Source organism: Hippocampus zosterae, chromosome 1 (genome assembly GCF_025434085.1).
Source record: "Hippocampus zosterae strain Florida chromosome 1, ASM2543408v3, whole genome shotgun sequence".
NCBI classification, from domain to species: Eukaryota; Metazoa; Chordata; class Actinopteri; order Syngnathiformes; family Syngnathidae; genus Hippocampus; species Hippocampus zosterae.
In genome coordinates, this window is record NC_067451.1 from 33,334,047 (window position 1) to 33,357,333 (window position 23,287).

General features: G+C 47.5%; 1 protein-coding gene across 1 annotated transcript in view; it reads right to left on the reverse strand.

Annotated features, from left to right (window-relative positions):
- fstl5 (follistatin-like 5) overlaps positions 1-23,287 on the reverse strand; it is a 146,635-nt gene that overhangs the window by 104,475 nt on the left and 18,873 nt on the right. Inside the window, exon 3 of the mRNA XM_052059325.1 lies at positions 20,747-20,777. Coding sequence (XP_051915285.1) covers positions 20,747-20,777 — 31 coding nt within the window. The remainder of the gene's footprint in view (positions 1-20,746; positions 20,778-23,287) is intronic.

The window sequence follows — 23,287 nt, forward strand, 5'->3', positions numbered from 1 at the left end:
TCCAACCGCTGGACATTGGCATCAACCGGGCGTTCAAAGTAAAGTTGCGAACGGCATGGGAACAATGGATGATCGATGGCAAACACAACTTTACAAAGAGTGAGAGGCAGCGGCGGGCGAGTTACGCCACAATTTGCGAATGGATTGTGGCTGCTTGGACGAACGTGTCTGCTGGCACCGTTGTTTGAGTGTTTGGCAAAGCCGGCATCATTTCTGTGGAGCCACATGGCAATGAGAGTGACTCTGACAACGAGAGGCAACACGGCGGTTTTGATGGATTACCGGTACTTGTACAATTGTTCAATTCTGATACAGAGGATGAGGATTTTGATGGGTTTCTGGGTGATGATTGATCGAAAAATGTGAGTACATTGTATGATGGCTAAATAAAATACAACGGAACTCCGTTTTGCTTCCGTTGCCTTTTTAAAAACGTGTTTTTAGCTTGTATCTGTATGTCTTGGCATGCTACCGTATGCTTCAAGCTAACGTGTTTTTAGCGTGCGCGCACGCATGCCGTATGTTTAAGTTGGCGTATGTTTTACCACTTTAAAACTGCGGCCAATAATACAGTGTGTTTTGTCTATGTGTAAAATACAGAAATAGCACCCATTAATGAGACTGCGCCCAACCATACGGTGCACCGAATGGTCGTGAAAATACGTTTTATATATATATACACAGTGTATATATACATACTGTTTGACGTCTGATTTATATGGTTCCTCGTAGGAGGTTTTCCACTCATAGCAAAAAATAATATTCATTATTTATGTATGCTGGAGGCCATGAATAAGCTGCATTGAACTATTTATTGTTCTAATTAGACTAATTGGTTTCGAGCTTCAATTTTTTTTTTTGAGATTATACAAATTATACAATTACAGTGCACTCCGCTTAATAGAACACCATTGGGCCGAAGCGCTTCTGTTCTACTAAGCGGGGTTTCTATTAACCGGAGACACTTTATTAGGTACACCTTCAGACACGTCGACGACCAAGTTATGCACGCAGAAAACCCCCTGCTGACGAGTTAGAAGAGATATTTCGACTGTGGACGTCCATATCTTTAATCAAACAACAACTTTAATCAACTTCAGTCAAACATCTCAAATCACGAGAAAAATTTCGTTACTTTTGTCTGGAAACAGGAGTCCGTAATTTTGCGGTTGACTTCCCTCTCAATGCGCTGGATAAGAGGGAAGTCCTGGAAACCGCGGGCGTACCTTCTGAGAATCCGGCAATGCATCGTATCGTCTGAGTATGTCCTTCTTATCCGCAGGTGATAGCCCTCGTCTCTTGAATGAAGTTGAAGCCATTGTGACGTGCGTGTGTCTATGTGTGGAGTGGCGCGTGCTACCTGTTACTGTATACGGCTAGAACTACCGCGTTTTCTCGCGATAGTGGTACAGTATCGCGATAGCTACACTTCGAAAACCACTAGTTTACAATGTTCATTGCTTACGGCCTGTTCTATTAAGCGGAGATCTGTTCTACTAAGCGGAGTATCTTTATAGGAAATTGCATTAGGGAAATCTGTTCCAGAGCCTTTTGCTCTATTAAGCGGATTACTCTATTAACCGGTGTTCTATTAAGCGGAGTGCACTGTATGTGTTTTTGCATAGAAGCACTCACAAATAATGAAACCTATTGAAGGTTGGGCAAACACGAGAGCAAAACACACTGGTGCAACAATATTTCTTGTGTGATGAACAGGGGAATGGCATTCGTATAAACAGTAGCAGTCATCTTTTCAGAAATCTCGACTTAAAATAAACACTTTCAGATCTTTTTGTTTTACGAACAAGTTAGACTTTTTTGTTCAAATTATATATGCCGAAATATATAACTACCGGTATACATATCTCTATATTTGTATAGAGCAGGGGTTGGGAACCTATGGCTCGTGAGCCAGGTGTGGCTCTTTTGATGATTGCATTTGGCTCGCAAATAAAACAAAATATTCTCTTGTTTAATCCATTCGATTTTTCACTGCTCATGTCCTGTTCAGGGATGCAGCTGGCGGCAGCAGCAATTTTAATTGGATGATACTGGCCTACGTTGGCCATTGCCGGGGAAACAGGTAAACGCCCCCTTTTGAATCATCCCACTATGTCATTAGCTCAAAGCTAATCCTTTGACAAATAAAATGGTGAAAAGAAAAAAAGATGACGAGCATGGTACACTTCAGGGCGAATGGACCGAAGGATTAGCCTTTGTGGAAGGAACAGGTTCTGCGGTGTGTCTAATTTACAATAACAAAATACCATCGATGAAACATCAAATGTAAAGCGACACTTTGATACATGCCATACAAGTTCACATCAAAATACCCTGCGGGAGAAAGCAGAAAGTCAGCGTGCAAGCTACTGAGCAGGGTGCAAGCCAGCCAGCAGCAAATCCGCGTATGGATCCGGCAAGCTGACTATTTATATTAAACAAGATCATTTAAAAAAACTACACAATCCATGCATAATTACTGTAGAAAAAGGTTGAAAAAAATCAAATATTTTTTTATGAACAATTAAAAAAAGATGAAATATAGACAAACATTTGAAAAAAAACAACATTCAACATAAAAATCCAGATTAGAAAAAAAGTATAAAATTATAAGATGAAAATTACACAAAATTACAAAAATATTTGACAAAAACATAATACCGCTCCAGAGTCTATCGCGGGCAACAAAGGCTGTCGCCGTGGCTCTGAATGTACTGTTTGAAAATGGAGAAGTGGTGGTGATGGAATGAACAACAGGGAGTCGCACAGATGGCCGCATTTATTTAAAGGTACGACGCAAGAGGGGGCCAGTCCAAGCGGGGGCCGCCACATTTCCAGTTAAATCATTCAACCTCCGCTTCGTGTATATGCACATCTGCAGGCATACAATTAGGAGAAAATACAACACCTAAAATACAAACTGGAAAAATCGACTTTAATGTGCTGCATGAAATGATTCAATGTCTGATTACTGAGACTCTGCTAGCATACAAATGAAACAATTACGACGGGGACAGAAGCTGACGGTTGAGAAGCGCCCGAACGAGTCGACGAGGCGAGTAAACAAGATCTCATCGGAGGATGTGTCCTCCGAGGCTGCGTTCAGACCCTATTAGGAGGCGTCTTTCAACATATTAGTCACATTGATTGTCTCCTGCAAGTCCATCACGGCGGCAAACATTTCCCGATTCACTCAGCACAATCTCCAATTACGCCACTGTGGCTTGGTCACGCGTAATTGCACTTCTTTTTCATTTCAAATTGCTACTAAAGATCAACGGCAGCATGCAGCTCAGAAGTTATTGATTACATTTTTCCAAAACACAAAAAGTGCACTTTGCCGGATGGATGTTGTCACATTAAACGAGAGGTATGATGTCATTTTTTTTAGGGCTGAGCGGTTCAAATTGTGATTCCCCCCAAACCCCTTCAAGATTGCAATTGTGATTTGTTATGTCATATTTTTTTCTCAAGTTCCTCTTTACATTTTTTTAACAAACTGTCATGTTCCGTGTGTAGCCGGCAGAAGAGAATGCGTGCCACCTGCTGCTTATTTCCCACTGATTACACTTGCTATATCTAGGCGCTCCGGCGTTTGACCCATTGCCGGAGTATTTACATGCCGTGCCACTGCTGTTGCCCATAACACTAAAATCATTGTTCGATACCATTCGCGTTAGTTACATTTTCATCGTCCCAAGGGGATCTTTATATATTCGTGCGTGAACTAGCATTTGTATTAACATACGTTCCTTGCCGTTTTTTGCAAGCGTTTTCTGTTGTCGCGTTCTTTATTTCCTGGTGCTCGTTTTGCCCAGCGTTTTCTGTTATTTATTAGGCGGGATTTTTGTTTATAATAAATACTATTGTTTTGACAGAGTCCTTGTCGGTGCCTGCTATTTTCGGGGATCCGCTCACTTTCACTTTCTCTGTTACGTACGAAGCCGTTCCTTTTCCCTGCTTCTTGCGTAACTGACAGAATACTCCGGCTACCACGGATCCCGCGGACATCGATAAGATCTTGTCGGCTTTGTCCCGCCAAGAGCAACGTAGGAGTCAGCAGAGCCAAACGATATCCGAGCTCCGCGGCGTGGTCTCCATGTTGGCTCACAGACTCGAGGAGTACGAACCTCGCGTAAGTCTTTTAGAAGGGCAGAGAGCACCGACCCCGGAGGTTCCCGCCCCGTCTCCTATTTTTTTTAGGGAACCGAGGCTTCCACATCCTCCACGCTATGGAGGCGAGTATGGTCAGTGCGGGTACTTCCTCCACCAGTGCTCGCTCGTTTTTGACCAGCAGCCGTCCGTTTACGTCAGTGATGACGCGAAGGTCGCCTACGTCATGAGCTTATTGACTGGTCGGGCGGCGTCATGGGCAATGGCAGTGCGCGAAGCAAAACCTAAGCTTCGATCTTCCCGACCAGAGGAGAGACGGTACCGAATCGAGGACCAGGCTGATTGCAACAGTGACCAACCGAGACTTCGGGCCGCTCCCTGCCCATCGGGACCTCAACCACCTGCGACCGTCGAGTACTGTGAGTCACGACCTCGCGCTGAATCACGAGAGCCTCGTAGAGTCGACTCTCGACCGGGACGCACCAGGAGACTTGAACTCGAGGGTGAGATCTACGGGGCGTCCCGTACGCGTCAGATCTGGGCCCTGATAGACTCCGGTGCCGATGACTGTTTCCTGGACACCGACATTGCCTCAGAGATAGTCTGTTCGAGCGAGGAACTAGCCGAAAAGAGACGTGTTCACGATCTCGACGGACGCCTTCTAGCGGTGGTAACACGGATCACAGAACCGCTTAAGCTCAGGTTGTCGGGGAATCACGTAGAGTACAGACGGTTCTATTTAATGCATTCCCGAGCCGCTCAGGTTATTCTCGGTTTACCCTGGCTCAAAACTCACAACCCAATCATATCATGGAACCGCCCGGCCATAGAACTATGGAGTCCATTCTGTCATGAGCATTGTTTGCGGTCTGCTGTAGGGGAACACACGCGTGTCGGTAACGATGCCCCTGAAGATATCTGCCTTGACGGGGTGCCTAGTTACAATCATGACTTAAAACAGGTTTTTAGTAAGGATCGCGCCCGATCTCTGCCTCCGCACCGTCCGTACGACTGCACCATAGACCTTCAGGTGGGCGCCCCGCTGCCGAGCTCTCGATTATATCGCGTGTCTGAACCTGAACGAGAGGCATTGAGGGATTACATCAATAGCTCGCTCGCTGCAGGTCTCATCAGACCATCACGATCACCGTTAGGTGCCGGATTATTCTTCGTAGAGAAGAAGGACAAGTCGTTACGGCCGTGCGTGGATTATCGGGGGCTAAATGACATTACGATAAAGAATAAATACCCCCTGCCGTTGTTAGATTCCGCTTTCGCTCCACTACAATCGGCCACAATTTTTTCAAAATTAGACTTGCGTAGCGCGTACCATCTGGTTCGCGTTCGAGAAGGGGATGAGTGGAAGAGGGCTTTTAAAACCCCCTTAGGCCATTTCGAATACTTGTTCATGCCTTTCGGTTTGACTAACGCCCCCGCTGTGTTCCAGAGTCTGGTGAACGACGTCTTGAGGGACATGCTGAACGTTTTTTGTTTCGTTTATCTCGATTATATTTTGATCTTCTCCCAGTCAGTACAGGAGCACAAACAGCACGTCAGACTCGTTTTACAACGGTTATAAGAAAACAGGCTCTTCGTCAAGGCAGAGAAGTGTGAGTTCCATGTACAAACCATCTCGTTCCTGGGATTTATCATTGAGCAGGGTAAACTGAGAGCCGACCCCGTTAAGACCAAGGCGGTGGTGGAGTGGCCTACACCCACCAACCGTAAGGAGCTGCAACGCTTCTTGGGGTTTGCCAACTTCTACAGACGTTTTATTCGTAATTATAGCCAACAGGCTCTACCGTTAACCCGGCTGACTTCCGTTAAGCTCCCGTTTACATGGGACTCGGTCACGGACACAGCATTCACGAACTTGAAAAGAGCCTTCACTAACCCACCGGTACTGCAGCATCCTGATCCAGACCAACCTTTTATAGTAGAGGTGGACGCCTCGGATTCAGGAGTGGGGGCAGTTTTGTCTCAACGTTCTCCGGTTGACCAGAAGCTGCACCCCTGCGCCTTTTTCTCTCGTCGTCTCAGTGCCGCCGAGGCGAATTACGACGTGGGAAATCGTGAACTGCTAGCTGTGGTGGCGGCACTACAGGAGTAGAGACACTGGCTCGAGGGGAATAAAGAGCCCTTCACTGTTTTCACGGATCACAAGAACTTGGAATACATTCGGTCCGCGAAAAGACTGAATTCGCGACAGGCCCGGTGGGCGCTTCTGCTGACGCGATTCAATTTCACCCTCACCTATTGTCCAAGAACACAAAGCCTGACGCCCTCTTCCGCCTCCACGATCCGGCAGAAAGGGATCCCACACCTGGTACCATCCTTCCAGATCATCGCATCCTGGGGGCACTGAGGTGGGAGATCGAGCGGAGGGTTTGGGAGGTCCAAGATGGGGTCCATATCCCGGCCGCTTGTCCCGCAGGGAAACTGTTTGTACCTCCCCCACTACGCTCGGAGGTGTTGCAGTGGGGGCACGCGTCTAAAGTGGCCTGCCGGGGTGAACCGGACTGTGCACCTCATCTCCCAGCGGTTCTGGTGGCCGGAGCTACGGAAGGATGTCATGGAGTACATCAACGCCTGCTCCACCTGCGCCTGCGGCAAGACCTCGCGTCGGCCTCCGGCTGGATTGCTCCAACCGTTACCCATTCCTCCTCGTCCTTGGTCCCACATCTCCCTGGACTTTGTCACGGGACTTTCCCCATCCCGTGGGCGGTCCGTCATTCTCACCATTGTGGACCGTTTCTCCAAATCGGCCCACTTCATCCCTCTGTCCAAATTGCCGTCGGCGTTGGAGACCGCCGACCTCCTCGTCAGGCATGTCTTCCGCCTCCATGGCATCCCTCAGGACATTGTATCTGACCGGCGGCCCCAGTTCGTGTCCAAAGTGTGGAAACGGTTCTGCCGGTCACTGGGGGCCACGGCGAGTTTGACATCGGGATACCACCCGCAGTCCAATGGGCAGGCGGAGCGCGCTAACCAGGATCTGGGTGCGGCCCTCCGTTGCGTGTGTCTCCACCGTCCCTCGTCCTGGGCTGACCATTTACCTTGGGTGGAGTACGCTCACAACACCGTCTCTTCAGCTACGGGGCGGTCCCCTTTCATGACGGCCTACGGGTACCAACCACCACTGTTCCCGTCCCAGGAGGGTCAGGTGGAGGTTCCGTCGGTGCAGTTCCACCTCAAACGGGCTCATCGCGTATGGAAGGAGGCCCGGGCTGCACTATCCCGCACGGCGACCCGGAACCAGCAGATCGCGGATCGTCGTCGGCGCCCGGCACCTACCTACGTGGTGGGACAGGAGGTGTGGCTGGCGACGAGGGACCTTCGCCTGGCCGGCACGTCTGCGAAATTGGGGCCCCGATTCGCCGGACCATTCAAGGTCGAGTCCATCGTCAGCCCCGTCGCGGTCAAGCTCCGGCTGCCAGCCACCATGAAGATTCACCCCGTGTTCCACATCTCGCTGATCAAGCCGGTGGCGACCAGTCCCTTGGCTCCGTCTCCCACCCCGCCTCCTCCTCCGCGGGTCGTCGACGGGGACCCTGTGTACACCGTGCGGGCCATCCTGGACTCTCGGCGCAGGGGTAAGGGGTTCCAGTATCTGGTCGACTGGGAGGGCTATGGACCAGAGGATCGACAATGGGTCCCCCGCTCCTGGATCTTAGACCCGTCCCTGATTCGGGACTTCCACGCTTCTCACCCGTCCAAACCGGGTGGGCCGCCGGGAGGCGTCCGTTGAGGGGGGGGTACTGTCATGTTCCGTATTCGGCAGCAGGTGGCACGCATTCTCTTCTGCCGGCTACACACCTGCTGCTTATTTCCCACTGATTACACCTGCTATATCTAGGCGCTCCGGCGTTTGACCCATTGCCGGAGTATTTACATGCCGTGCCACTGCTGTTGCCCATACCACTAAAATCATTGTTCGATACCATTCGCGTTAGTTACATTTTCATCGTCCCAAGGGGATCTTTATATATTCGTGCGTGAACTAGCATTTGTATTAACATACGTTCCTTGCCATGTTTTGCAAGCGTTTTCTGTTGTCGCGTTCTTTATTTCCCGGTGCTCGTTTTGCCCAGCGTTTTCTGTTATTTTTTAGGCGGGATTTTTGTTTATAATAAATACTATTGTTTTGACAGAGTCCTTGTCGGTGCCTGCTATTTTCGGGGATCCGCTCATTTTCACTTTCTCCGTTACATACGAAGCCGTTCCTTTTCCCTGCTTCGTGCGTAACGTGACACAAACAAAAGCAAAAAATATATATGTATTAGAATGAGCAGTATCAGATGATAAATGCTTTCACCTTACTGTGTGTATATATATATATATATATATATATATATATATATATATATATATATATATATATATATATATATATATATATATATATACACTGTCCATGTATATAACAAAATAAAGCCTATACCAACTGATCAAAAATGAAGCATTTTTCTTTTTATAAATTGCTGCCTTTGCGATTTGATAATTGTATGTGATGTCGGTTTGAATTCAATTAATTCTTCAGCTCAAACATTTTTTTAACATAAATTATATGCTTCCATCATACCATGCCAGGGATTCAGCTCAGACATTTTTGGAGGGGCCTGTATCATTCCATGCTACGCTTGTCCCGTCACTTTTTTTCAGGTTTTTGAGATGGTTTCATTTTTTGTTTTTATGTTTGACCTATAAAAACTTGCACAAAACAGAATTTACCAAGCATTGTACTTTATAGCTATGACATTTTAGAAAAACAATCCCACCTGTTGCTGAGCATAACCCTATTCTTAAATATTACTAATTACATTACATATGATGTTGTTGTAGCCCGATGGACAACTGGACAGCATGTCCGCCTCACAGTGCAGAGGTGCAGGGTTAGATTCTCTGGGTACTACAGTTTCCTTCCATATTCCAAAAATGTGGATGACAGGCTGATTGAACATTGGAAATTGTCCCAAGGCGTGAGTGTGAGCATGAATGGTTGTTCGTCTATATGTACCCTCCGCGTGGCTGGCAGCCAGTTCAGGGTGTACCCTGCCTCCTGCCCGATGACGGGTGGAATAGGCTCCCACACTTCCTTGTGAGGATAAACCGGTTCGGAAAATGAATGAACGAATGAATTAGATCATTTATATTATATCAAAACACGATTTTCATATAAAAAAAAAACAAGGGCAAATTCGGAATCAGCGCAAAAAAAATGTTGATCTAAAATAACTTAACCGCATCTATGATTCCAAAAAGGTGTGAAAAAAATTAATTAAAGAAGCTCAAGTACGATGTGCCGACTGCAAAGTGCAACTGGTTTAAGTTACACAACTGCACATCAATGGGAAAGTAAACATCTTTAGCTAATTAAATGTAGCCTACTTTTGCTAGTCACAACAAATCTTAATCAATAACAGCAGGTGAGGAGGCTCTTTCAACCGTTTTATTGAACAAATGATAAGAATATACAGTGTGAACACAAGCACACTCACAGCTGACCCGCTGAGAGCCTCAGTTGATGCCGTCACGCTCCACACAGTGGCTAATGCTGTAGCCAGTTAACAACTGGAGAACTGTACATCCTCATTTGTTCAATTCCACATCACTCACCAGAGCAGGTCCACCGTTTAAAAATTGTAAATAAGAAAGAAAGAAATGAATCCTGCAGGAGCAGGATTATTTAAACCAGACAGACTATGACATCACAGCAGGCCGGGTTTGTTGGTGGTTGGTGGACAGATGGCTGGATGAATGGCTGGACAACGAGCCAGCTTTTGGGTGGTCTGCCAAGCTAAATATTGCCTTGAAACCGATGAGTCAGGCTTTCGTGACGAGTTCTCGGCGCGGGTACTCCCAAATAGCGAGCACGCTGGCAAGCGCCTGTCATTTTATCTACGTTGCTCTTTTGTGTGGCAACAAAGGCTTTTTCGTCCTGGTGCACGACAAAAAAGATGCATCTCATTGGTCTCACTTCATTTTGCTCACACACTCACTGTACAACAGAAAACCCCCAAGAGGTGAGTGTAATTCAACTGTATTAGCTCCTCCAATTAGGTTATGCTTATGTCAATGCAACCTTTTGGTTAGTGTGTTGGATGTGTCCATCTTCACCCGATGACATCTGAGTAGAATGTTTTTTTTTTTTTAATAATTAATGATACACCGTATATTACAATACAAAGTAATATTATCAATATAATATGTAATGTAATATGACCAATGTAAAATATGCAACAATGAAACCACAGTATTTGCAAGACCAACAAAATCCCCCCAAAATAAGTTTATAATTGTCTAAGGATCCCAAAGATGGCGACAAAGCAATAATGTCAAAATGAAATGACTCAAATCAACTTAGTTCTGATAGTATAGTATAGATAGATAGTAAAGTTTCAGCAAATAACAAAGAATACCGGTAGTCGTTCCACCTCCCCACCCCCCAAATAAATAAATAAATAATACAACTACAATCAAGCGAAAGCTGAACTGTATCTATGGATATAGTTATTTGTATGTAAATGTGACAAAACACCCTTTTTTTTGTCAGCTTCACAGATATCACATCTTCTGTATTGCTGTCTCATATCTCTTTATTTTCTTTATCGTTTTACAATTGGCCTCAAACGTCCTTTTCTTCCTCTATGCCACTACATCAGATCCTCGAAATGTTTACCATTTTATAGGTGCCAACTCTGCTATATTGGGTCACTCCAAGGTTAGATGTTCAGTGGCACATTGTTCAGTTTTACAGGTGCCAGCTATGCTGCAATTTGACTTACAGAAGGAGAGACCGTAGGGCTGTGCATCTTCAATAAACACACACGATTCGATGCGTACAGTATCTTCACACACACACACACACACACACACACACACACACACACGTTTGCAACTCTCCAATAAAAGAGGATTTGTAGTGTATCTCAATCTATACATGAGGTGTGTTACGATTCAAGGATGGTCCAATTAAAAGTGAAACGATCCAGTTTAATTTGAATCAATGTACTGTACGTCCATCTTGTAAATCAATCAATTCATACAAATCCATCCACACGGAGGCTAAGATCTTTGCTCTTTGTTTAGATCTTTTGGTTGTTGTCAGCGTGAACTCGATCGACTCATTTTGCTGTGAAATCCCAGTTGAGAGAGGGGATGCAGTTCATAAAAGAGAGGCATTAAGGCTCAATTGACCTCTCTTGTGTAATCATCAGAAGGCGGCGCGAGTGTGTGAGGTGAACCCTGAATTATTTATGACTTCTCGTCCTCGCCAACGTTGTGGCGGAAAACGAGATGTCGAAAACAGGTCGGAGTAAGACCTTCCCTCTGGGCGTGTTATGCTAATGCAGACCTCGCAATTACTGCCCAGACCTTGTCGACATCCGGTCTGGAAGGAGATTTTTACTCTTACTTGGACACATATTGACACTTTTCATGACTTTTTATGCAGCCCGCTGAGGAAAGCCTGGTAATTATTGATCAGTTAGTAATCAGCTAATCGATCTTAATGACCTGTCACTCCTGTACAACAAAAAGCAGGAATATATCCCACGCTACATCAACGAGGTGCTCTTAAGCGGCCAAGCCACCGTGAGGCTCCCGTGCACATACTGGTTGTCACGACATTCTTTTATTTTTACCCGTCTGCACTCCAAAACGGCCACGTTAAGGTCTAAAATAATAATTAATTATTAAAAAAAATAATAATAATGTCACCATTGTTGATATTTATGTCAACACACTAACACTCATAATTTTGAATGTAAAAAAAAAATGAGGAAACAAAACAACTGATCTCAAGCATACAAGAAAGTAAATCAATGGTTAATTACTGAATACTTGCCTGCACAGTTAGTAAAGGTTTGATGAGCTCTGGATGAATGAATTTACATGATTTCCTATGAGAGGCTCCGTCGGCTAATTAAGGAGCAACATACATCCTCTACATGTGCTTATATCATTTTTTATTAATTAAAAAGCGCTTTCGCATGGAGACGTGTCTACTAAATGGGATTCTTTAATTGGCTGCTCAGTACGCTAACGTCAAGGCTCAAGTGCATCCAAGCTTTTGAGTGGCTCACTAAACTGTCCATCCATCCATCCATCCATCCATCCATCCATCCATCCATCCATCATCTACCGCTTATCCGGGGCCGGGTCGCGGGGGCAACAGCTTTAGAAGGGAAGCCCAGACTTCCCTCTCCCGAGCTACTTCTTCCAGCTCTCCCCGGGGGATCCCGAGTCGTTCCCAGGCAAGCTGGGTGACATAGTCTCTCCAGCGTGTCCTGGGTCTTCCTCGGGGTCTCCTCCCGGTGGGACATGACCGGAACACCTCACCAGGGAGGCGCTCAGGAGGCATCCGAATCAGATGCCCAAGCCACCTCATCTGGCTCCTCTCGATGTGGAGGAGAAGCGGCTCGACTCTGAGCCCCTCCCGGATGACTGAGCTTCTCACCTTATCTCTAAGGGAGAGCCCGGACACCCTGCGGAGAAAACTCATTTCAGCCGCTTGTATCCGGGATCTCGTTCTTTCGGTCACGACCCATAGCTCGTGACCATAGGTGAGGGTTGGGACGTAGATCGACCGGTAAATTGAGAGCTTCGCCCTTTGGCTCAGCTCCTTCTTCACCACGACAGACCGATACAACGTCCGCATCACAGCAGACGCTGCACCGATCCGCCTGTCGATCTCCCGCTCCCTCCGACCCCCACTCGTGAACAAGACCCCAAGATGCTTGAACTCCTCCACTTGGGGCAAGATCTCCTCCCCGACCCGGAGGGGGCACTCCACCCTTTTCCGACTGAGGACCATGGTTTCAGATTTGGAGGTGCTGATTTTCATCCCAACCGCTTCACACTCGGCTGTGAAACGCTCCAGTGAGAGTTGGAGAGCCCCGCTTGAAGGAGCCAACAACACCACATCATCTGCAAAAAGCAGGGATGCAATACTGCGGCCCCCAAAACGGACCCCATCAACGCTTCGGCTGCGCCTAGAAATTCTGTCCATAAAGGTTATGAACAGAATCGGCGACAAAGGGCAGCCTTGGCGGAGTCCCACCCCCACTGGAAACGATTCCGACTTACTGCCGGCAATGCGAACCAAACTCTGACATCGGTGGTATAGTGACCGAACAGCCCGTATCAGGGGGTTCGGTACCCCATACCCACGAAGCACCCCCCACAGAACTCCCCGAGGGACACGGTCAAACGCCTTCTCCAAGTCCACAAAACACATGTAGACTGGTTGGGCGAATTCCCACATACCCTCAAGGACCCTGCTAAGGGTGCAGAGCTGGTCCACTGTTCCACGGCCGGGACGAAAACCACACTGCTCCTCCTCAATCTGAGGCTCGACTTCCCGACGGACCCTCCTCTCCAGCACCCCTGAATAGACCTTACCAGGGAGGCTGAGGAGTGTGATCCCTCTGTAGTTGGAACACACCCTCCGGTCCCCCTTTTTAAAAAGAGGGACTACCACCCCGGTCTGCCAATCCAGAGGCACTCTCCCTGTTGACCACGCGATGTTGCAGAGGCGTGTCAACCAGGACAGCCCCACAACATCCAGAGCCTTGAGGAACTCCGGGCGGATCTCATCCACCCCTGCGGCCTTGCCACCGAGGAGCTTTTTAACCACATCGGTGACTTCAACCACAGAGATAGGAGAGCCCACCTCAGAGTCCCCAGGCTCTGCTTCCTCCAAGGAAGGCGTGTTGTTGGAGTTGAGGAGGTCTTCGAAGTACTCTGCCCACCGGTTCACAACGTCCCGAGTCGAAGTCAGCAGCGCCCCATCCCCACTGTACTCAGTGTTAGTGGTGCACTGCATCCCCCTCCTGAGACGTCGGATGGTGGACCAGAATTTCCTCGAAGCGGTCCGGAAGTCGGCTTCCATGGCCTCACCGAACTCTTCCCACGCTCGGGTTTTTGCCTCGGTGACCACCGAAGCCGCGGTTCGTTTGGCCAGTCGATACCCGTCAGCTGCCTCTGGGGTCCCACAGGCCATAAAGGCTCGATAGGACTCCTTCTTCAGCTTGACGGCATCCCTTACTGCTGGTGTCCACCAGCGAGTACGAGGGTTGCCGCCACGACAGGCACCAACCACCTTACGGCCACAACTCAGATTGGCCGCCTCAACAATAGAGGCACGGAACATGGTCCACTCGGGCTCAATGTCCCCCGCCTCCCCCGGAACATGGGAAAAGGTCTGTCGGAGGTGGGAGTTGACACTCCTTCTGACAGGGGATTCCGCCAGACGCTCCCAACAAACCCTCACTATACGTTTAGGTCTGCCAGGGCGGACCGGCATCTTCCCCCACCATCGGAGCCTACTCACCACCAGGTGGTGATCAGTTGACAGCTCCGCCCCTCTCTTCACCCGAGTGTCCAGAACATGCGGCCGCAAATCCGATGATACAACAACAAAGTCGATCATCGAACTGCGGCCTAGGGTGTCCTGGTGCCAAGTGCACCTATGGGCACCCTTATGTTTGAACAAGGTGTTCGTTATGGACAATCCGTGACGAGCACAGAAGTCCAATAACAAAACACCACTCGGGTTCAGATCGGGGGGGCCGTTCCTCCCAATCACGCCCCTCCAGGTCTCACTGTCATTGCCCACGTGAGCATTGAAGTCCCCCAGCAGAACAAGGGAGTCCCCAGCAGGGGTACTCTCCAGCACACCCTCCAAGGACTCCAAAAAGGGTGGGTATGCTGAGCTGCTGTTTGGTGCATATGCACAAACAACAGTCAGGACCCGTCCACCCACCCGAAGGAGGAGGGAGGCAACCCTCTCGTCTACCGGTGTGAACCCCAATGTACAGGCACTGAGCCGGGGGGCAATGAGTATGCCCACACCTGCTCTGCGCCTCTCACTGTGAGCAACTCCAGAGTGGAAGAGAGTCCAACCCCTCTCGAGAGAACTGGTACCAGAACCCAGGCTGTGTGTGGAGGCAAGTCCGACTATATCCAGTCGGAAATTCTCTGCCTCACACACCAGCTCGGGCTCCTTCCCTGCCAGAGAGGTGACATTCCATGTCCCAAGAGCTAGCTTCTGCAGCCGAGGATCGGACCGCCAGGGTCCCCGCCTTTGGCTGCCGCCCAGCTCACATAGCCCCCGACCCCTTTGGCCCCTCTCATGGGTGGTGAGCCCATGGGAAGGGGGACCCACGTTGCCTCTTTGGGCTGTGCCCGACCGGGCCCCATGGGTGTAGGCCCGGCCACCAGGCGCTTGCCAACGAGCCCCACCTCCAGGCCTGGCTCCAGAGTGGGGCCCCGGTGACCCGCGTCCGGGCAAGGGAAACCTAGATCCATTTATTTCATTCATCATAGGGGTCTTTGAGCCGTGCTTTGTCTGGCCCCTCACCTAGAACCTGTTTGCCATGGGTGACCCTGCCAGGGGCATAAAGCCCCAGACAACTTAGCTTCTAGGATCATTGGGACACACAAACCCCTCCACCACGGTAAGGTGATGACTCTCGGAGGGGGATTCCAAGGCAACACAGAGAACAGTAATGGTGGTGAGTAATGAAGTGCAAATACTGAATGTTACTTTAGTCGCTTTTTCAGAAAGCTGTACTTTACTGGAGGATGTATTTTTCTGATTCATTTCAATTCATTTTAACCAGAGATATTCGTACTTTCTACTTCTTACAACTATCATTCCTCAACATATCGTTGTTACATTTGACTACTTTTTGTACTCTACCCATATGTGGCTAATTTAGCATGTTTTTTGGTCCGGTGGTTAGCGCGTCAACCTCACAGTGCAGAGGGTTGAATTCCAGCTCTGGCCTCCCTGTGTGGAGTTTGCATGTTCTCCCTGCATGGGTTTTCTCCGGGTACTCCGGTTTCCTCCCACATTCCCAAAAAATGCATGGCAGGCTGATTGAACAATCTAAATAGTCTCGAGGTGTGAGTGTGAGCGCAGATGGTTGTTCGGCTCTGTGTGCCCTGTCATTGGCTGGCAACCGGTTCAGGGTGTCCCCAGCCTACTGCCTGAAGACGGCTGGGATAGGCTCCAGCACCCCCTGTGACCCTTGTGAGGATAAAGTGGATCGGAAAATGGATGGATGGATGTTTGCCTATTCACGTTAGCATACAAACACAATGTTTTGATGGCATAAAAGTTGAGCTAACACTAACTAGCACTTCAACATCTTATATATATATTGCGCGTCGTCCCGCACGCAGTCTGTCCTTCCGTCTCTCCCTTTTCAAAACGTACCTACTTCACCGCGCCGCCACTGCGCCGCTCAGGCAGTGGCTCACTACGATCGTGCGGGCATCTTAGCGAAAAAATTACCCACAAGCATTGCAATGAAATTGTTAGTTATTTAGTAGAGCTAAACATCTCTTTATTTTCGCGACAAGCAATGAAGATGAACAAAAAGTTGAACCAAGCAACAACACTTTTGTGGGCCGAAGGCCCACCTTACCAGCCTTCCGCAGGAACTAGCCGATGAGCCGCCCGGAGGGCGGCGAACCATCACCTTACCAGCCTTCCGCAGGAACTAGCTGATGAGCCGCCCGGAGGGCGGCGCACCAGCTAGTGCTCTATATGATGAAATGTGTTTTCTTCCGTTCAATTGAACACTGTAAGTTAATTAAAGACAGAAACCATTTTGTGAACCGAGTTTTTTGTTGTCAAAATGGGTTTGTATTTTATCAACTGGAGTTACGTCGTGGATGACGTCATCAGGCGCCGACAGGTATGGCAGCCTCGGTCACACGCTCCCTGGTATTATCCCTGTTTTTGTCATTTTCGTTTGTTTTTGGCGACCCTGAGCGGCTTACTTACACGAGGGAAAAGTTGCTGCATATTGGGGAGTCTACGCTCGGTCTTTTTTCACCAGCACACGAAAATCCACAAGGTTTTTCGGAGCTAATCGCGAGCGGAGCGGCTGCGCTGTACGGAGCATGGAAACGCCGCCGGAAGAGGGGGAAGCGTGCCGGCGTGCTCGTCAAGCTCCGGCAGCGCGGATTTCGAACCCCGCTCCCATCGATCCATTTTGCTAATCTACGATCTCTGCCACACAAGATCGATGAACTTCTTCTCCTCACAAAGACCAACAAAACCTTTGCACGTTCTGCTGCGCTCTGCTTCACTGAAACCTGGCTCAGTGACCGCCACCCAGATTCCGCGCTACATCTACCCGGCTTCCGCCTTCTCCGAGCCGACCGCGACACGGAGCTATCAGGGAAATCGAAAAGTGGTGGGATTTGCTTCTATATCAACGAAGAATGGTGCACTGATGTCACAAAGCTCGACTCACACTGCAGCCCGGACCTGGAGTCGCTGTCTTTAAACTGCAAGCCATTCTACTCGCCACGTGAGTTCACCTCCTTTTTACTAGTCGGTGTTTACATTGCGCCACAAGCTAACGCTAACACGGTGATACAAACGCTAGCCGAACAAGTAAACAAACTCGAACTAAAATACCCAGAGTCACCCCTGATCATTTGGGGCGATTTTAATAGAGCACATCTTAACCGTGAACTTCCCAGATATAAGCAGCACATCGACTGTTTCACCAGAGAAGGCAACATTCTAGACCACTGCTATACAACAATCAAAAATGCATACCGATCGGTCGCCCGTGCAGCATTGGGTCGTTCTGACCACAATTTAATCCACTTAATACCTACATACAGACAGAAACTCAAATGTGTTAAACCGGTTGTTAAGACTGTGAAAAAATGGACAGATAAAGCAAAGCTAGCTCTACAAGAATGCTTAGACTGCACTGATTGGGGCGTCTTTGAAACTTCAACGGGCACACTGGATGAATACACAGACACTGTAACATCATACATCAGTTTCTGGGAGGACGTGTGTACCAACGAAGTCCTTCCGCTCCTTCAACAATAACGAGCCATGGTTTACTCCCAAATTCAGGCAACTCAGGAAAGAGAAAGAGGCCGCATTTAGAAGTGGCGATCGGGCACTGTACAAACATGCCCGAAACCAATTGACAAAGGAAATTAACATCGCTAAGAGAAGCTATGCAGAGAGGCTGAAAAACCAGTTCTCTGCTAACGACTCTGCATCTGTATGGAATGGCCTGAAAGCAATCACTAACTATAGAATGCCATCCCCCCAAACAGTGAACAATAAGCGTCTTGCTAATGAACTAAACATGTTTTTCTGCCGATTTGAAAAGGACACCCCCATTTCCCACACACACCCACCTCTACCAGAAACCACTCTACCTACCCCCCACCCTCTTTTTCTCCACTACAGATCCACGAACAGGACGTGAGACGGCTCTTCAAGCAGCAAAAGATCAAGAAAGCTCCGGGGCCCGACAAAGTGTCCCCCTCCTGCCTGAAAGTCTGCGCTGACCAGCTGGCTCCGGTCTTCACACAAATCTTCAACAGATCCCTGGAGCTGTGTGAGGTCCCATCCTGCTTCAAACAGTCTACCATCATCCCAGTTCCCAAGAAATCGGCAACAGCGGAACTGAACGACTATAGGCCTGTCGCCCTGACGTCTGTGGTCATGAAGTCCTTTGAACGCCTTGTGCTGAACCACCTAAAGAACGTCACTGGACCCCTGCTGGACCCTCTCCAGTTTGCCTACTGGGCAAACAGGTCTGTGGAAGACGCAGTCAACATAGGTCTGCACTACATCCTCAAGCACCTCGACAGCACAGGGACCTACGCAAGGATTCTGTTTGTGGATTTCAGCTCTGCGTTCAACACCATCATCCCGGAACTCCTCACCCCCAAACTACTCCACCTCGGTGTGTCCCCTACAATCTGCCAGTGGATCCTCAGCTTCCTGACGGGACGGACACAACAGGTGAGACTGGGAGCAACAACATCATCAATACGCACCACCAGCACTGGAGCCCCACAGGGATGTGTCCTCTCGCCACTGCTCTTCTCTCTCTACACAAATGATTGCACCTCAACAGATCCAGCTGTCAAACTCATAAAGTTCGCAGACGACACCACGGTAATCGGTCTCATCAAAGACGGCGAGGAGTCTGCGTACCGCCAACAAGTGGAGCAGCTGGAGCTCTGGTGCAGCCGACAGAACCTCGGGCTGAACACACTCAAGACTGTAGAGATGATCGTGGACTTCAGGAAACATTCTTCTCCACAGTTGCCCCTCACACTATCCAACTGCCCTGTGTCAACCGTCGAGACCTTCAAGTTCCTGGGAATCACAGTCTCCCAGGACATGAAGTGGGAAGTCAACACCATCTCCATCCTGAAAAGGGCCCGGCAGCGGATGTACTTACTGAGGCTGCTGAGGAAGCATGGCCTGCCACAGGAGGTGCTACGACAGTTCTACACGGCAGTCATCGAATCAATCCTGTGTTCTTCCATCACGGTTTGGTTTGGGGCCACCACAAAAAAGGACAAAATCCGACTTCAACGGACAGTTAGAACGGCAGAAAAAAATCGTTGGCACCGCCCTACCCACTCTTGAGGACTTGCACACTGCAAGAATCAAGACAAGGGCACGGAAAATCCTCCTGGATCCCCCGCACCCTGCCCACCACTTTTTTCAGCCACTCCCCTCAGGCAGACGCTACAGATCCATGCGCACCAAATCCAGTAGACACTTAAACAGCTTCTTCCTTCTAGCCATTAACTCCTTAAACAGTCACTGACGTAGTCACTCTTCTTGCACCACAAAATGGTACTACAAAACTACTGGTTACTCTAAAATGGTTGAATGATTTTGTTGTTTACGATGATACTAGTGCAGCGTGTTATACCGGAGACAAATTCCTTGTGTGTTGTACATACTTGGCCAAAACAGATGATTCTGATTAAGATAAGATATCGTTTATTTGTCCCACACTGGGGAAATTTACAGCCTCCAGCAGTAAGAATGTAGGTAGAAAGAAGAAAAAATTAAAAAACAACCACCGTTCAATTAAGTGCAATATAAACACAAAATGCATAAATTACAGTGCTATTTACAATTGTCTTTCACATCATTTAATTATTATTATTATTATTATTATTGTTATTTTTATTCAGCAGCCTGACAGCAGTCGGTAGGAACGAGCGTCGGTATCTCTCCTTCTTGCAGCGCGGATGTAACAGTCTCTTGCTGAATGAGCTACCAAGTGCTGTCAGGGCGGGCTGGAGGGGGTGGGAGGGACTGGCCATCATAGCTTTTAGCTTAGTTAGCATCCTTCTGTTGCCCACCTCCTCCAGAGTGTCAAGGGAACAACCCAGGACAGAACTGGCCTTCCTGACCAGTCGCTCCAGTCTCTTTCTGTCTTTTAACGTGACTTTTATATGCTTTGTACATTCAAAGAGTCTATACTTTTTTTTAAACTGTTATTTAAGTACAGCCAGTGAATCACTGCCTGGGGAATGAAGAAGTCCACTGCAAAAGAAGTCCACATTTAGCAAAACTGACAGCAGGAGAGATGAGGTTGGGTAATGAGGTTGAGTTTGTTCCAAGACCCCACTGATCCACGGCCCACACTCTGCCCCAGAAGAAATGTATTTATTTATACATATTTTAATATCCTGTACATATGTCTTTTATGCATTACATACACTCATCTCCACGGATGCACAACACAATCATCATATTTTCCCCTACAGGTGTCATTCATTGATAGGGAGGGAAAAGGCATGAGGCAATCATAAATTGAAAACTTACCCTTCATCTTTAAGCTCTCGGGGATTCCATCCTGCGGAATAAATACAAATCTAAGTTAAAATAAACCATGCAAGGAGACAGGCAGCATCCCCCTACCCCCATTTAATACAATAAACAGCTACAAACACTACATGGGGAGTTGAAAACTTTTCTTAAAATGAGAATAATGGTGGTCTGCACATTTGCAAATTTGCACTTGTGAACTGTATTTCCCCCCCTCCCTCAAAGAATACATTTGTAGGTGGTACTTGGTGTTGAGAACCAATAGTAAGCATTTAAGCCAAGAAAGAATAAAATTATAAGTATAGAAAAGGTAAAGTGAATACATATGTAAAAAGTAAGAAATCCGATCAAAATAATCAGAATAATGTTACATGAATAAGTTCAGTATTATACATATTAATAAGTCAAAACAATAATGTATAATTGTGTATGTATAAAACTAAATGTATAATCTATATATATATTGCGCGTCGTCCCACACGCGGTCTGTCCTTCCGTCTGTCCCTTTTCAAAACGTACCTACCTCACCGCGCCGCTGCGCGCCGCCACTGCGCCGCTCAGGCAGTGGCTCACTATGATCGCGCGGGCATCTTAGTGAAAAAATGTTGTCTACCCACAAGCATTGCAATGAAATTGTTAGTTATTTAGTAGAGCTAAACATCTCTTTATTTTCGCGATAAGCAATGAAGATGAACAAAAAGTTGAACCAAGCAACAACACTTTTGTGGGCCGAAGGCCCACCTTGCCAGCCTTCCGCAGGAACTAGCTGATGAGCCGCCCGGAGGGTGACGAACCACCACCTTACCAGCCTTCCGCAGGAACTAGCTGATGACCCACCCGGAGGGCGGCGAACCAGCTAGTTTAGTTATAATCGTGAATAACTAAAATTGTGAATACATGTGTTGAAATTGATAAATAAACGGAGAGGCTCAACCAAACAACTCAGCTGGAAGCCATTTTGGTTACTGTGCACCTTATTATTCCCCACAAAGGGATAAAAAGTCTAGTGACAAGTCGGTCGAAAGTGACTCACAAAAAGAGGGAGTGGTGCTTTTTTACTCCTGCTGGAAAAGTCAGTTTGCAACATCTCCACCTGCATGATGTGTGAATGTGGAAGAAGCGGCCATAAATATTTGATTTCTGCAATATTTGTTCCTGTGCAGACAATTCCAGGCTGGCTGGTTGGCTGGGGAGGTGTTATGAAGAACAAAATGTATTATGCAACAGGTCAATAATCAACAGCCACAGCCGAATGCCAGTTGAAAATAGCCCTAGAAAAGACAAACGCTCATGCTCGAACAAAACGATTCACAACAACTGATGATTCACTCTGATCAAATGATATTTAAGTCATTCTACTTTAAGGTCAATGGTGGAGGACCATTTTGAAAAATATTTTCAAGTGTTTTTGGATCATTTGTGGTATATTTATGGTTTAACTAGCCAATTCTAAACAGATTTTAGGGGGTACGACATTTTAAAAGAGGATAAAGAATATAGTCGCTGTCTCAGAAGTTGATTTCATGTAAAAATTCTTGTATAAGTAAATTAAAGAGAAAAAAATCCAGGTTTTTGATTTTTAGACAATTTCTTGTCAGCGGAGAGTGAAATGCATCTCTTTCCATTTTCATTTTATAGGGCTACACCAGCTGGGTATTGCGGTGACCACCTGTGGCTTTGTGCTATTCCTGCCTCCTCGCTCGTGGTGTCGAGCGGCTGACATTTAGCAAAACTCGACAGGTAGCAGCGATATTCGCCTGAATCTTATTTGCATATGACACACGCATGTATAGACACCCACAAAATTCACACTCCATTTGTTTGAACAGTGATTTCCCCCTAGGCCTTCTGGGGGCAGTGAAGCATCTCGCCTCCCACCTGTAGAGGGCGCTGTTTAGTCAAACCCCTGAGTGACCGCCCACGTCCTCTCATGTTCTCTCTTTGGCTGTATCTCTTTGTAAAACCCACTCGCTCCACCAACACATCCTCCGCAGAAGTCCAAGAGTCCTCTGAGTTCATGTGAAGAGAATGCTTTGTCGGTTCCACTACATTTCGAAAAATAAATGTTTGGGGGAAAAAAAATCAGCAGTAGTGACGAAAATAAGCATTAATACTGTTTGTCAAGCAATCAAGCTGATCGGTTCACAACAATGACCACTCATAGGAGGACAGGGCTCACTCTTTTTCTTTTTTTTTGTCATTAAATTCTTCTTACTGGGATTCAATGAAATACATATAGATCGAAAACTGTTCAAAAACATTATAAACATACAACCATTAAGACTGAGAACTAATGTATGTAGGACTGTACTGAATTCTAGTGCTAGAGCATAAAATTGATTTTCACCATTTCAGTTGACCTGGTTTTTGGGGTATGGGTAAAACGATGACCAGTGACACACTTGGTGATCCGTCATGAGTCGTCCCTCACCCAATAATATAAAAACTTCAGCGGTTTCATTTGCATTATCCTGCACAACTTGTTCGGTTATTGGGCCAATTTCTACCACTATAGCATGCAGTTTTGCTAGCAATGCC